This window comes from Mobula hypostoma, chromosome 20 (genome assembly GCF_963921235.1).
Source record: "Mobula hypostoma chromosome 20, sMobHyp1.1, whole genome shotgun sequence".
Classification (NCBI taxonomy): domain Eukaryota; kingdom Metazoa; phylum Chordata; class Chondrichthyes; order Myliobatiformes; family Myliobatidae; genus Mobula; species Mobula hypostoma.
This window is the reverse complement of record NC_086116.1, coordinates 63,695,595-63,709,364: the sequence shown is the minus strand read 5'-3', so window position 1 is coordinate 63,709,364 and position 13,770 is coordinate 63,695,595. Positions and strand designations below refer to the sequence as shown.

The 13,770-nt window shown below is 41.0% G+C and overlaps 1 protein-coding gene across 7 annotated transcripts in view; it reads right to left on the bottom strand.

Moving 5' to 3' along the window:
• Window positions 1-13,770, bottom strand: part of LOC134359578 (interleukin-15 receptor subunit alpha-like) — a 165,658-nt gene that overhangs the window by 35,026 nt on the left and 116,862 nt on the right. For 6 of the 7 annotated variants that reach the window (XM_063073074.1, XM_063073071.1, XM_063073069.1 and 3 more), the window contains 4 exons: window positions 11,858-11,992; window positions 8,346-8,468; window positions 8,003-8,218; window positions 5,236-5,340 (listed from right to left, as the gene is read on the bottom strand). In XM_063073074.1, coding sequence (XP_062929144.1) covers window positions 5,236-5,340; window positions 8,003-8,218; window positions 8,346-8,468; window positions 11,858-11,992 — 579 coding nt within the window. The remainder of the gene's footprint in view (window positions 1-5,235; window positions 5,341-8,002; window positions 8,219-8,345; window positions 8,469-11,857; window positions 11,993-13,770) is intronic. The other variant, XM_063073073.1, reaches the window with a different exon arrangement.

The window sequence follows — 13,770 nt, the reverse complement described above, 5'->3', positions numbered from 1 at the left end:
TTATCCATCCTAATTAGATTAGATTAGATTATGAGGACAAATCAGCAAATACCTCCTGTTCTGTAATCTGCATAGGGTCCATGACCTTGCTACTGATTTGCCTCAGTTCTATAGACTCTGGATCTGTCTCCTGAGTAAATACAGATGCAAAAAATGCATTTACTTTCTTCACCATCTCTTTCGTCTCCACACATAGATTACCATTCTTATCGTCCAGAGGACCAATTTTGTCCCTTGCAATCCTTTTGCTCTTAACATACCTGTAGAATCCCTTAGGATTCTCCTTCACCTTAACTGCTAGGATGACCTCCTGATTTCTTTCTTAAGTGTTCTCTTACATTTCTTATACTCCTTAAGTACCTCATATTTTCCTACCTGCCCTTACCTGCTATGCTCTGTCCATTTCTTCTTAACCAGGGCCTCAATATTACTTGAAAACCAAGGTTCCCTAAACCTGTTATCTTTACCTTTTATTCTGCAGGCACATACAAGCTTTGTACTCTCAAAATTATATTTTTGAAGGCCTCCTACTTACCAGATACACCTTTGCCAGAAAACAGCCTGTCCCAATCCACACTTGCCAGATCCTTTCTGATACGTTAAAATTGATCTTTCTCCAATTTAGAATCTCAACCCATGGACCAGACCTATCTTTTTCCATATAAACTTTGAAACTAATGGCACTATGATCACTAGATGCAAAGTGTTCCTCTACACAAGCTTCTGTCACCTGACCTGCCACATTCCCTAATAGCAGATCAAATATCACACACTCTCTCATTGGGACTTCTGTGTACTGATTAAGGAAAAATTCCTGAACACATTTGACAAACTCTATCCCACCTAGTCCTTTTACAGTGTGGGAGTCCCAGTCAATATGTAGAAAGTTAAGATCACCTGCCCACTTGCCATTAGTGATTATTAAGCAGAAGGATTCAGAGTACTTGGAGACTAATGATAAAATAAGTCTAAGTCAGCATGGTTTCTGTAAAGGGAAAACTTGCCTGACATATCTGTTAGATTTCTTTGAGGAAGTAACAAGAAGGGCGGACAAAGGAAAGGCGGTGGAATTCAGTTACTTAGATTTTCAGAAGGCATTTGATAAGGTGCCTCACATGAGACTACTTAACAAGGTAAAATCCTATTGTGTTACAGGAAATTTTTTGGTATGGATAGAGGAATGACTGACAGGGAGGAGGTAGCTTGTGGGAATAAAGGGGGTCTTTTCTGATTCGCTGCCAGTGACTAGTGGTGTTTCTCAGGGGACAGTATTGGGAGCACTACTTCTCACATTGTTTATCAGTAATTTAGATAATGAAATTGATGTTTGTGGATGATATGAAAATAAGTGGAGGGATAGGTGGTGCTGAGGAAGTAATGCAAATTACTTAGACAAATTGGAAGAATGGGCAAAGAAGTGTCAGATGGAATACAGTGTTGGGAAATGTTTGATAATGCATTTTGGTAAAAGGAAAAATAGTGCAGACTATTATTTAAATGGGGAGAAAATTGAAACATCAAATGTGCAAAGGGACTTAGGAGTCCTGGTGCGAGACTCCCAGAACGTTAATTTACAGGTTGAGTCTATGGTAAAGAAGGTAAATGCAGCATTGGCATTTATTTCAAGGAGAAGAGAATATAAAACAAGGAGATAACGCTGAGGCTTTATAGGACACAAGCAGGTGACACTTGGAGTACTGTCAACAGCTTTGGCCTCCTTATCTCAGAAAGGATGTATTGTCATTGAAGAGAATCCAGAGGAGGTTCACAAGGATGATTCTGGGAATGAAGGAGTTAACATATGAGGAGTGTTTGGCAGCTTTGGGCCTGTACTCACTGGAATTTAGAAGAATGCATGGGGATCTCATTAAAACCTACCAAATGTTGAAAGAACGAAATAAGGTAGATGCGGAGAGGATATTTCCTCTAGTGGGGATATCCAGAACTAGTGGGCACAATCTCAAAATTGAGGGGTGACCTTTTAGAATAGAAGTAAGGAGGAATTTTTTTTAGCCAAAGAGTGCTGAACCTGTTGAATGCTCTGCCACAGACTGCAGTGGAGGCCAAGTCCATGGGTATATTTAAAGCGGAAGTTGATAGATTCTTGATTGGTCGGGGCATCAAGGGATATGGTGAGAGGGCAGGTGTATGGGGTTGAAATGGGATCCGGGATCAGCCATGAGGAAGTGGCAGAGCAGACTCAATGGGATGAATGGCTAACTCTGCCCCTATGTCTTATGGTCTTATGCTTTTATAACACCTTATGTTTCTTGCACTAGTCTGCAATCTCTCTACAAATTTGTTCCTCTAATTCCCATGGACTGTTGGATGGTCTGTAATATAAATACATCAATTTTTATTCCTCAGTTCCATAATACTTCACTCAGTGAGTTCTCCAGTCTGTCCTGACTGAGCACAGCCATAACATTTTCCCTCATTAATAATGCCACCCCTCCTCCTTTAGTCCCTCCCGCTCTGTCACGTCTAAAACAACAGAACCCCAGAACATTTAGCAGCCAGACCTGCCCCTCCTGCAATCAAGTCTCACTAATGGCCACAATGTGATAAATTCATGTGTTGATCCATGTCCTGAGCTCATCTGCCTTTCTTATGATACTTCTTGTATTGAATATATACGCAGCTCAGGACACTACCTGCACCATGCTCAACTTTTTACAGTCCTGACTTTGTCTAAGGTCTTAACACCACCTGTTCTAGCACTCTGGTTCCCATCCCCCTGCCACTCTAGTTTAACCCTCACCATCCTCCATCACTAGTAAACCTTACTGCTAGGATATTATTCCCCTCCAGTTCAGATGCGAACAGTCTCTTTTATATAAGTCCTACTTTTTCAAAATATCATATATGCACTTTAAGTCAACTTGAACATCTACAGAATTTTAAAATTATCTGTTAATATTGTTGTGTTAATATAATGTTATGTGCTGTATTTAATAAATGTGCTGTGTTTTGCACCTTAGTAGCAGAGTTGTATACATGTGTACAGTGGAATGACAAGGAACATAAACCCACCTACAGAAGGGAGATTAAAGAATCTCTACTTTGTGAGTGTGGCAAAGTTTCATCTTCACCAGATTTCACTGTCCAGGCCACTATTTCAAAGGCAGATATGCTGAACTTCCTCAGGATTTTGAAAGAATAATTTGGCTGCAGAAATTAATGCACTTAAGCTTTTTGAGTTTGCCTTTTTAAAATGTCTCATTGCTCTATTACTAGGCACAGGACATAAAAAGCATTCGATCAAAGCAGCAGGTTTCATGGAGGGACTTAAAGGAGAGAGGTCCATAGAGAGTATTCCAGAGCTTGGGGTCTTGGCAGCGTCACCAAAGTCACAATAGACAATAGACAATAGGTGCAGGAGAAGGCCATTCGGCCCTTCGAGCCAGCACCGACGTTCACCAATCATCCACAATAGATAGATAGATAGATATACTTTATTGATCCCAAGGGAAATTGGGTTTCATTACAGCTGCACCAACCAGGAATAGAGCATAAACATAGCAATACAAAAACCACAAACAATCAAACAACAAAATGCAAACTATGGCAGAAGGAAAATAAGTCCAGGACCAGCCTATTGGCTCAGGGTGTCTGACCCTCCACGGGAGGAGCTGCAAAGTTCGATGGCCACAGGCAGGAACAACCTCCCGTGACGCCCAGTGTTGTATCTCGGTAGAATATGGCCTAAGTCCAACAGCAAAAAGTTCAATATCCAGTCTACAAACACGTTCCTCGATCGTAATATGACCCGGATTGCACCATCTGTTGTTAACCAGAACAGTAAGCACCCAACTCCTTTACGCTTACCGCTCTCAGTGCACTTCCGGTCAGCCCGAATGGTCTGGAAGCCGTCCATGGAGAAGTTTTGATCGGGTATGTCCTCGTGCAGCCCCGTTCCAGAGAAACACATAACACAGCACTCCCGAAATGTTCTCTGACGCCTGGCTAGCGCCGTGAACTCATCCATTTTATTACCCACTGAACTCCTCTTCTCCATAAATCTCTGTTGTCTCGACCCGGTCCTCTTTCCTTGACTTTGTGATCCCCCTCTGCATCCTCTGTGTGTTTTCCTCCAGATTTCAGCAGGGGTGTCCGCCGCTCTGCTCGCTAAACCGGCCAGCATAAGCTCAATTAGCTGGTCCCTGGAATACACAATGCTACCATGCTTCTGTCCCACTAATGAGATGTGTTGGAATGTAACTATTTCCAGCGCTAAAAACCCAAATAAAACTCTTTCTAACAGCATGTTAGACAGGATGCAGCTTCGACGTGTTACCGTGCAAAAAAAAAGTACAAAACATAACGTAAGTTAAAAAGTAAGAAGAAAAAAGTAAGAATACTGGTCTGGAATGGCTGTAACAGGCTGCATGCACGAGCGGCACATGCGCACTCAATCAGTACCCCGTTCCTGCCTTCTCCCCATATCCCTTGACTCCGCTATCATTAAGAGCTCTATCTAACTCTTTCTTGAAAGCATCCAGAGAATTGGCCTCCACTGCCTTCTGGGGCAGAGCATTCCACAGATCCACAACTCTCTGGGTGAAAAGGTTTTTCCTCAACTCCATTCTAAATGGCCTACCCTTTATTCTCAAATTGTAGCCTCTGGTTCTGAACTCCCCCAACATCGGGAACATGTTTCCTGCCTCTAGCGTGTCCAAACCCTTAATAATCTTATATGTTTCAATCAGATCCCCTCTCATCCTTCTAAATTCCAGTGTATACAAGCCCAGTCGCTCCAATCTTTCAACATATGACAGTCCTGCCATCCCGGGAATTAACCTCGTGAACCTCCGCTGCACTCCCTCAATAGCAAGAATGTCCTTCCTCAAATTTGGAGACCAAAACTGTACAAAATACTCCAGGCGTGGTCTCACCAGGGCCCTGTACAACTGCAGAAGGACCTCTTTGCTCCCATACTCAACTCCCCTTATTATGAAGGCCAACATGCCATTAGCTTTCTTCACTGCTTGCTGTACCTGCATGCTTACTTTCAGTGACTGATGAACAAGGACACCTAGATCTTGTTGTGCTTCCCCTTTTCCTAACTTGACACCATTCAAATAGTCACCAACAGTCAAGTGCCAAAAATTGGGGATGATCAAGAGGACAAAATTAGACACTTGCAAGAAGTTAGCGGGATTAGAGAGTTCTGGTGATAACAGAGTCAGGGAAGGTATGAGGATATGGAGGGTAATCTGACTAATTGCAACTGACCTGTGGTAGTTACAGTAGAGGCAAAGTCAGAAGTTGTTTCTGTTGGTGTAGGAGAAATTACTGTTCTTCCTGCCAATGTTTTCCTGGTTGTTATTGTTTCCATTCCTAAATTGGTGTTTATATAAGAGGAAGAATATTTACAATTAGCTACCTTCTGTAAATACTTGTAATACTTAGTGTCCTTCACAAAGAGATACTTCACAACAGCATGCCAATACTCTTTATATTACAGTACATTCTACAAGAGTTCCAGGTTTCCCAAACGTATAACAGATGGTCTTCTCTCCTAATCCTAGCCCACCACCCCCCACCCTCCACCATTACATCCATATCCATAGCCTCTCAGCACCCTTCCCCCCACACACCGCTACTTTACGCCTACTCTCCACACCTCATCTCTACACTGACACAGCCACTCTTTTACTGTGTTTCCATGTGCCCTGCTGCTACCTACAAGAGTTCTTCTTGTCAACTCACTTTGTCACTTTATCATCTCCTGCCAGTCACATATGTACAGATACTCCTGTTCCTAATGTCACATCTTGTGTACACATGGCCACACTCAGTTACTTGTACATTCTGTTTTATAGGATTGCTTTTATATTTACATTTATTGCAGATTTTTTACTGTGTTCTTTATGCTTATAGTATGTTTTTATACTGCATCGGATCCGGAGTAACCATAATTTCATTACCCTTTACACTTGTGCACTAACGAATGACTATAAACGATCTTCAAAGTGCAAAAGTAAATTTATTATCAAAGTACATATACAACCCTGAGATTCATTTTCTTGTGCGAATACACAACCAATGTGCATAAGACAACAAACAATGCAAATACAAAAAGAGAAAAAATTAAATCAGCAATAAATATCAAGAACATGAGATGAAGAGTCCTTGAAACTGAGTCCATAGGTTGTGGGAACATTTCAATGATGGAGTGAGTGTTGTTGAGTGAGGTTATCCCCTTTGATTCAAAAGCCAGATGGTTGAAGGGTAATAACTGTTCCTGAACCTGGTGGTGTGGCTCAGGAGGCTCCTGTGCCTCCTTCCTGATGTCATCAGTGAGAAGGAAGCATGACCTAGGTCGTGGGAATCCCTGATGACGGATGTTGCTTTCCTGTAACAGTGCTCAATGTAGATGTATTCAATGGAGTGGAGGGCTTTACCCATGAAGGCCTGGGACATATCCACTACATTCTGTAGGATTTTCTGTTCAAGGACATTGGCGTTTCCATACCAGGCTGTGATGCAACCAGCCAATATATTCTTCACTACATATCCATAGAGGTTTGTCAGAGTTTTAGATGTCTTGTTAAATCTTCACAGACTTCTGAGGAAGTAGAGGCACTGCCGTGCTTTCTTCATAATTATACTTATGTGCTGGGCCCCGATGAGATCCTTTGAAATGATAAAACAGAGGGATTTAAAGTTGCTGACCCTCTCCACCTTTGATCCCCTGATAAAGACTTGTTCCTGGACCTATGGCTTCCTCCTCCTGAAGACAATAAACAACTCCTTGGTTTTGCTAACATTTAGTGACAGGTTGTTGTTGTAGCACCACAGTCAGATTTTCAGTCTCCTTCCTATATGCTGATTCATCACCCACCTTTGATTTGGCTTACAACAGCGGTGTTGTTAGTAAACTTAAATATGGCATTGGAGTTGTGCTTAGCCTCACAGCCATCAGTATAAAGCAAGTAAAGCAGGGGGCTGAGCATACAGCCTTGTCGTCCACCTGTGTTGATGGAAATTGTAGAGGAGATGTTGTTGCCAATCCAAACCAACTGGAGTTGGCAAGTAAGGAAGCCGAGGATCCAATTGCACAAGGAGATTTTGAGGACAAGGTCTTGAAGCTTATTGATTAGTCTTGTGGGAAAAATAGTATTGAATGCTGAGCTGCAGTCGATAAAGAGCATCCTGATGTATGCACCTTTGCTATCCAGATGTTCCAAAGTTGAGTGAAAAGCCATTAAAACGGCATTTGCTGTGGACCTGTTGTGCCTGTAGGCAAATTAGAATGGATCCAAGCGTTCCTCAGGCAGCAGCTGATACATTTCATCAGCAACCTCCAAAAGCAATTCATCACAGCGGATATAAGTGCTACTGTACGATAGTCATTGAGGCTTGCTTGAAGCAGGTGGGTACCCCAGACTGTCGAACCATGTCGTTAATGATATCGGTGAACACTCCATCCAGTTGATTGGCACAGGTCTTTGGTACTTGGGTAGGTACCGTATCTAGGTCAGATACTTTCCGTGGGTTCACCCTCCTGAAGATGCTCTCCCATCAACCTCAGAGACTAAAACCACTGGGCCATTGGGGGCTGTGGAAGTTCATGACTGTTCCTCCATTTTTTGATAGTTAAAGCGAGCATAGAAGGCATTGAGCTCTTCTCGAAGTGAGGCCCTGTTGGCACCTATGTCGCCTGGTTTCACATTGTAAGAGGTAATAGCATTCAAGCCCTGCCACGGCAGGGCGTTCATGGGCTCTAAACTCAAGATCTCAGTATTATTTATTTGTTTGTTTCTTTTTTGTTATTAGTTTTTTTTGTATTTGCATAGTTTGTCTTCTTTTGCACATTGGTTGTTAGTCTTTGTGTGTAATGTTAATTTATTCTATTGAATTTCTTTGATAATAAAGTTACTTTGAACCTTGAATCTTGAATGATTAATTAAGCATTGCGTTTATTACAGTGAATCCTAGCCCACCTCTATGACCAGAAGTAGCATGCAGAGTTGAACACATTCTGTAATGTACTGACCTGAGGTGTTGCTACTAATGAAAGTGATTGTTGTTCCAACTGTTGCTCTCTGTTTTCTGTCTGAGGACACTGCTGCTGTGGATTCTGTTCCAGCTGTTGCTCTCTGTTTTCTGTCTGAGGGCACTGCTGCTGTGGATTCTGTTCCAGCTGTTGATCCGCTTGATGCTGATGGCTTTACTGCTCTCCATGTCATATTTAAGGGTCTCAGTCCTTTGTCTTAATTAATATATAAATGTGCGATATTTAGGAGAAATTGATATTAACACAGTTAGGCAAATGCTGTCATAATACTGGCAATTTCACTTCATCTTCCAGGCAGTACCTGGGTCAATTAGCAACGAACCTGAGATATCGGTTGTTAATGGAGTGCTGGAGGAGGTTTGGCTGGAGATTGAAATGGATCTTGTTGCAGTGGTCAGGGTTGCTGCTCTTGTTACTGTTGTCAGTGCAGCTGATAAATGGCTTCCTAAAGTTTTCCAGCATGGAATAAAACAGAACAAACTTAAAGTGAACTCACTCCATCAGGTGTTTATTTCCCCCCCCCCCCAATAAAACAGAACTCTGCCTTGAAAATGTGGGATTTAGGGGGACTTGCATTCGTTCTTCCTTGCCACTGTTTACTAGAGTAAGACGAAGTCTTTGTGGTTCATGATTTGTGGGCAACGCACACCATTATGACATGGAAGAGGTTTGGGACAGTTTACAATGAGTAATAACATTGAAGCAGAGCATTTATGCTCTGTATGAGCCTTTCCCCATCCCTCTTCATCTCACCCTACCTGCATGTTCTTTCATCTCTTTCTCCCACATGTGCATCTGAGTTCTCCTTCCATGTTCCTCACTCAGTAAGCTATCTAACACTAGATCCACATTCCAACCACCTCTCAGGTTAATATAGTTCTCCAAAATACATTGTTCATTTTCTTTCATTTAAGTTGCGATGTTAATTTGAAGTTGAATAAGACATTGGAGAAGCCAAATCGGAATATTATGTGTACTTTTGTCACTTACAGTAAAAGACATCAATAAGATTGAAAGAGTATTGAGGAAATTTCTAAGAACGTACTTTGAACCTTTGAATCTTGAAACTTGAACAATTAATTAACCACTGGGTTTATAACATAAATCCTAGCCCAGCTCTGGCCTGGACTTTTCTATCCTAATTTCCTCAAAACATCAAACACCTCCTCTTTGGTGATCCAGATATGGTCCATGACCCCACTGCTGCTTTGCCTCATCTCTATAGACTCTCTTGTCTGTCTCCTAAGTAAATACAGATATAAAATTCCATTTATCCATTTAAGATGCCCTGTGTCTTTTTAGGCTCCATGAATAGATTACCACAGTGACCTTCAAGTTGAACAATTTTGTCCCTTGATACCCTTTTGCTCTTAATATATCTGTAGAAGCCCTTGGGATTCCCCTTCACCTTGTCTGTTAGAGCAACCTCAAGCCTTATTTTAGCCCTCTTGATTTTCCTCAGTGTACACTTGTATTTCTTACATTCCTCAACTGTCCCTTTTGTTCCTTCCTTTCTATACCTGCCATATACATTAACATAACCTAGGCTTCAAAATCCTTTGAAAATCAAAGATCCCTAAAACTGTTATCACTGCCTTTTATTCTAACAGGAACATGCAAACTATGTTCTCTCAAAATGTCACTTTTGAAGACCTCCCACATACCAAGCATTCCTTTGCTAGTGAACAATTTATCCCAATCCACTTTTGCCAGATCCTTTCTGATGTTATTATCAAAACTGGGCCTTCTGCAGTTTAGAATATAAGCCTGAAAACCAAGCGTATCCTTCTCCATAATTATATTGAATTTATGTAATTATGATCATTAGACCCGAGGTATTCCCCTGCACATATTTCAGACACTGGCTCTGTCCTGTTCCCTAATTGGACACCCAGTTTCATGCTCTTTCTAGTTGGGATTTCTGTACATTTATTAAGAAAACTTTCCTGAACATATTTGACAAACTCTATCTCATCTAGTTCTTTTACAGTTTGGGAATCCCAGTCAATAAAGTTAAAATCATCTACTGTCACAATCTTATTTTCCTTACAACTGTCTACTTTCTCTCTACAAATTTTTTCCTCTAAATCCTGCTGGCTATTGGGAGATCTATAAAATAACCCCATTAACATGGCATGTTAACAAATGTAACAAAATACATCTGCTTTTTAGTTTTATGTCTCAAAATATTTCTTTGTGCTAGAACTGATTTTGTATTTGATTATTAATCCCTCTAACACTTCCCTCCATAACACTGACCTACTTAATTAATCCTCTACATTTTTCTCTCTGCCTGAACATTGTATTCCTTTAAAGCTGCACTGGGGGTATTTTGAGTCAGAGAAATGCCTGAAGGCTGAGCTGAGGTGGACAACCTGCAGAATTGAAGCTGACATACAAAACCATGAGTCCTATAGAAACTCAGTGTATCAGGCAACGTCTACAGGGGGAAACAGTCGACATTTTGAGCTGAGACCCTTCATCAGGACTGAAACAAATGAGGACAGAAGCCAGGAAAAGAAGATGGGGGAGGAGAAGCAGTACAAGTGGACAGGTGACAGGTGAGACCAGGTGAGGGGAAAAATGTGTGGGTTAGGAGACTGATGAAGTGAGAAGCTGTGACAAGATAGGTGGAAGAGGTAAAGGGCTAAAGAAGAAGGAATCTGATAGGAAAGGACAGTGGACAACAGAAGAAAGGGAAGGAGGAAGGGCACCGGGGGAGGTGAAAGGTAGGTGAGAAGAGAAGGGCTGTGAGGTGGACCAGAATGTGGAATGGAAAAAAAGAGAGGGGAGGGGGGAAGAAATCCTGGAAGTTGGAGAAATCCATGCTTATGCTGTCAGGTTGGGGGATACTCAGATAAAATATGAGGTGTTGCTTCCCCAGCCTGAGTGTGGCCTCATTGTGGCAGTAGAGGAGGCCATGGATTGACATGTTGGAATTGGAAAGGGAATGAGAATGAAATGGGTGGCCACTGGGAAATCCTGTCTTTTGTAGCAAAAAGAGTGAAGGTGCTCAACAAAGCGGTACCCAATCAATGTTGGGTTTCACCGACATAGGCAAAACTGTTCTCTCCTCTCTTATAACCTTCTCGTTTCTAAGCTGGCATCCACTTGGAACAACATCACTCATCCTCTCATTAACCAGGAAATCTTTCAACTTGCTTCTGTCTTGCCATTAGAACAAAGCTGTTAATGCAACAGGATCCTTATGTATGTTACAGACTTTGCATGTCTGGTGATACTCAGAGGAAATTTCCCACCTCAATCCTGCAATTTTAAATTCGGTCACCTTAAAATATCATTTAGAAATAAAACATATCAATCTTCAACATTTCTGGTAATTTTATGGCATGGTAACTAGAACCATTTATGGTTAATTATGGTTATGGCTATGCGGACTTTCCCCAGCACATTGTCAGGTTGTGTTGGTTGTTACATTTCACTGTCAGTTTCGACGCACTGCATTTCTGATTAAAGAATCTGTATCATAATCGTCTCTGTGTCCTCACATGCTTGCCCAAGTTGTCTGTCAAGGTCTCACTTTCTCTCGGTCTTCCTCCGGGAGTTTCCCTTGATATGGGACAACCCAGTATCTTCTACAGGAACAAACCCCTAGAAACCAACTTCAAGGCAGAGTTCACATTTTATAGCCTTTCAACCAAAGACGACTGTAACTAAATTGTCTCTACATTACTACAGAAATAGTATTTAAATGAATCGATATTAAATATGTTACAGAAATATCTCTTTCAAATATCATTTTATTTTACCCAAATACTATTGATATTTTGCCATGAAATCCCTGAAGGGTAACTGCATTAAATAGCAACACACCTGAGGCGACTGTAATATCCATAGTTGATGTATAATGATCTGCAGTGGTTCCCGATTTTGCTGGCTCTACCGATGTAGGTTCTACAGATGTTGTTAATGCTGTCGGCTTTACAGATGTTGCTAATGATGTCATTGCTGTAAATAAATGACTTCCTAGATTTTCATTCATGTAAAACTTAAATGTGTTTAAAACCAAATTAATCTGCCATTATCAACAATGTAACTTTCCTTCAGAACACACCCTTTAAGTTTTCTATCAAATTAAATAACTAATTATAAAACAATAACTCTCCCTCAAACATTTCACCCACAATTGTAGGATTATGCATCCTGCACTAATACACTGGATGTCAATAGATCACTGTCAGTAATCTGAGCCTGATATTACAGTGCTTGGACTTCGAAAAAATTAAAGCTGGGATTCAAGGCAGCTTTGCTCATTTGAGTGACTGCTAAATTTAGGCCATTGCAAAAGAAATGGAAAATATTTAAAGTACTTTGCTTTAATTTTTTGAAATGGGAGGGCATGTTGTGATTTTATTTTTTACAGGCAACGAAGTCACCTCAGCAACCATCCATAACTGGGTCTGTTAAATGAGATTGGTCATTTTTCAGATCACTACTTGTGATCAAGGTAGAATATTCATCGTTTTATTCTGTGTAGATTAACGTACCATTTGTGCAACCTTTGCTCTTGCAAAGCAGCACTTGGTACTTGAAGAAGATAAATCCCAAACACCCAAGGGAGCTCCCAATGCGAGCAGAACAAGTCTGGGCAGGAGACTATACAAGGTAAACCCAGAATCTCAGTTCAGAATAAGTTAGTCAGGTGTAACCAAGGAACAACACTTGGTCAACAGTACATTTAAAAGCAGATACGTCAGCAAAAAAGGTGAGAAGTGTTTGAAATATGTCATCTACGAGTCAACGCTAAAATGGAAGATATGATCAGAAAAGAAAGGGGCTGAGAAGTGTTTTCTTTATTTATTTTTGACTGTTGTTGTAATCTCTAAGGAACTTTCTGTCCTCAGTGGACTTTCACAGAATGTACTAGCTTCTCTATAACCCATGCAGCGTGAGTGCTGGCAGGGGCACTTGGAGAACAGGTGCAGGGATAATGCTATCTCATGTGTACTGTGTGGGAAACATATTCAGAATCAGGTTCCAGCTGGTCCACAGCTACAGGAACTAACTAGGACTTCATAACTAGTAGATTAGTGGTCTCCAATTTTTTTAAGCCCAAGATCCCCTACCTCGACCTTAGTGAAAGGCAAGATCTACCTACCAAATAGTTTAGAGAAAAAACAGCTCAGATTGTACTTCCAACTTGAGGCCTTTTATTTAGGCTAATTGTATTTGAATTACATAAAATGCTTTTGTCAAACTTGCAAATTAATTCAACCAAGAAAACACTGTAACTAAGAAAACATTGTACCAAACAGACCATAGCTGTCTTTCTCTAAGAATATTACAATACTTCATACCTTTTGTAGTAACTTCTACTTTGAAAAAGGATGACTCGACAACTTCATGTCCAAAGGAACAACTTTATCTGGGATGGCGAAACCAATGCGGCGGAGGGGCTTATACACACATGCGCAGAAAGGACCGGACGTAAAACCCTGCAACCCCGGAAACAAACAGCTTTCCATAGTGGGAGTATTGCTATATTACCATTATCCTAATTGGTATTAACTTATCTTTATATTGTTCACATTACAACACTTCTCCCCCTTTGAATTCCAACATTCCCGAAATGTAAAAGAACTGGGAAACAAAAAACAGTGGTGTCATTAGCTTGCATACCCCTGAAACTTATACTAGTGTCTCAGTAACAGTTTACCAATACAAAACACCTGAAAAACGTGGCAGATTCAACATTCAGTCTAATGAAGGAAACTGTCCACTCGAAT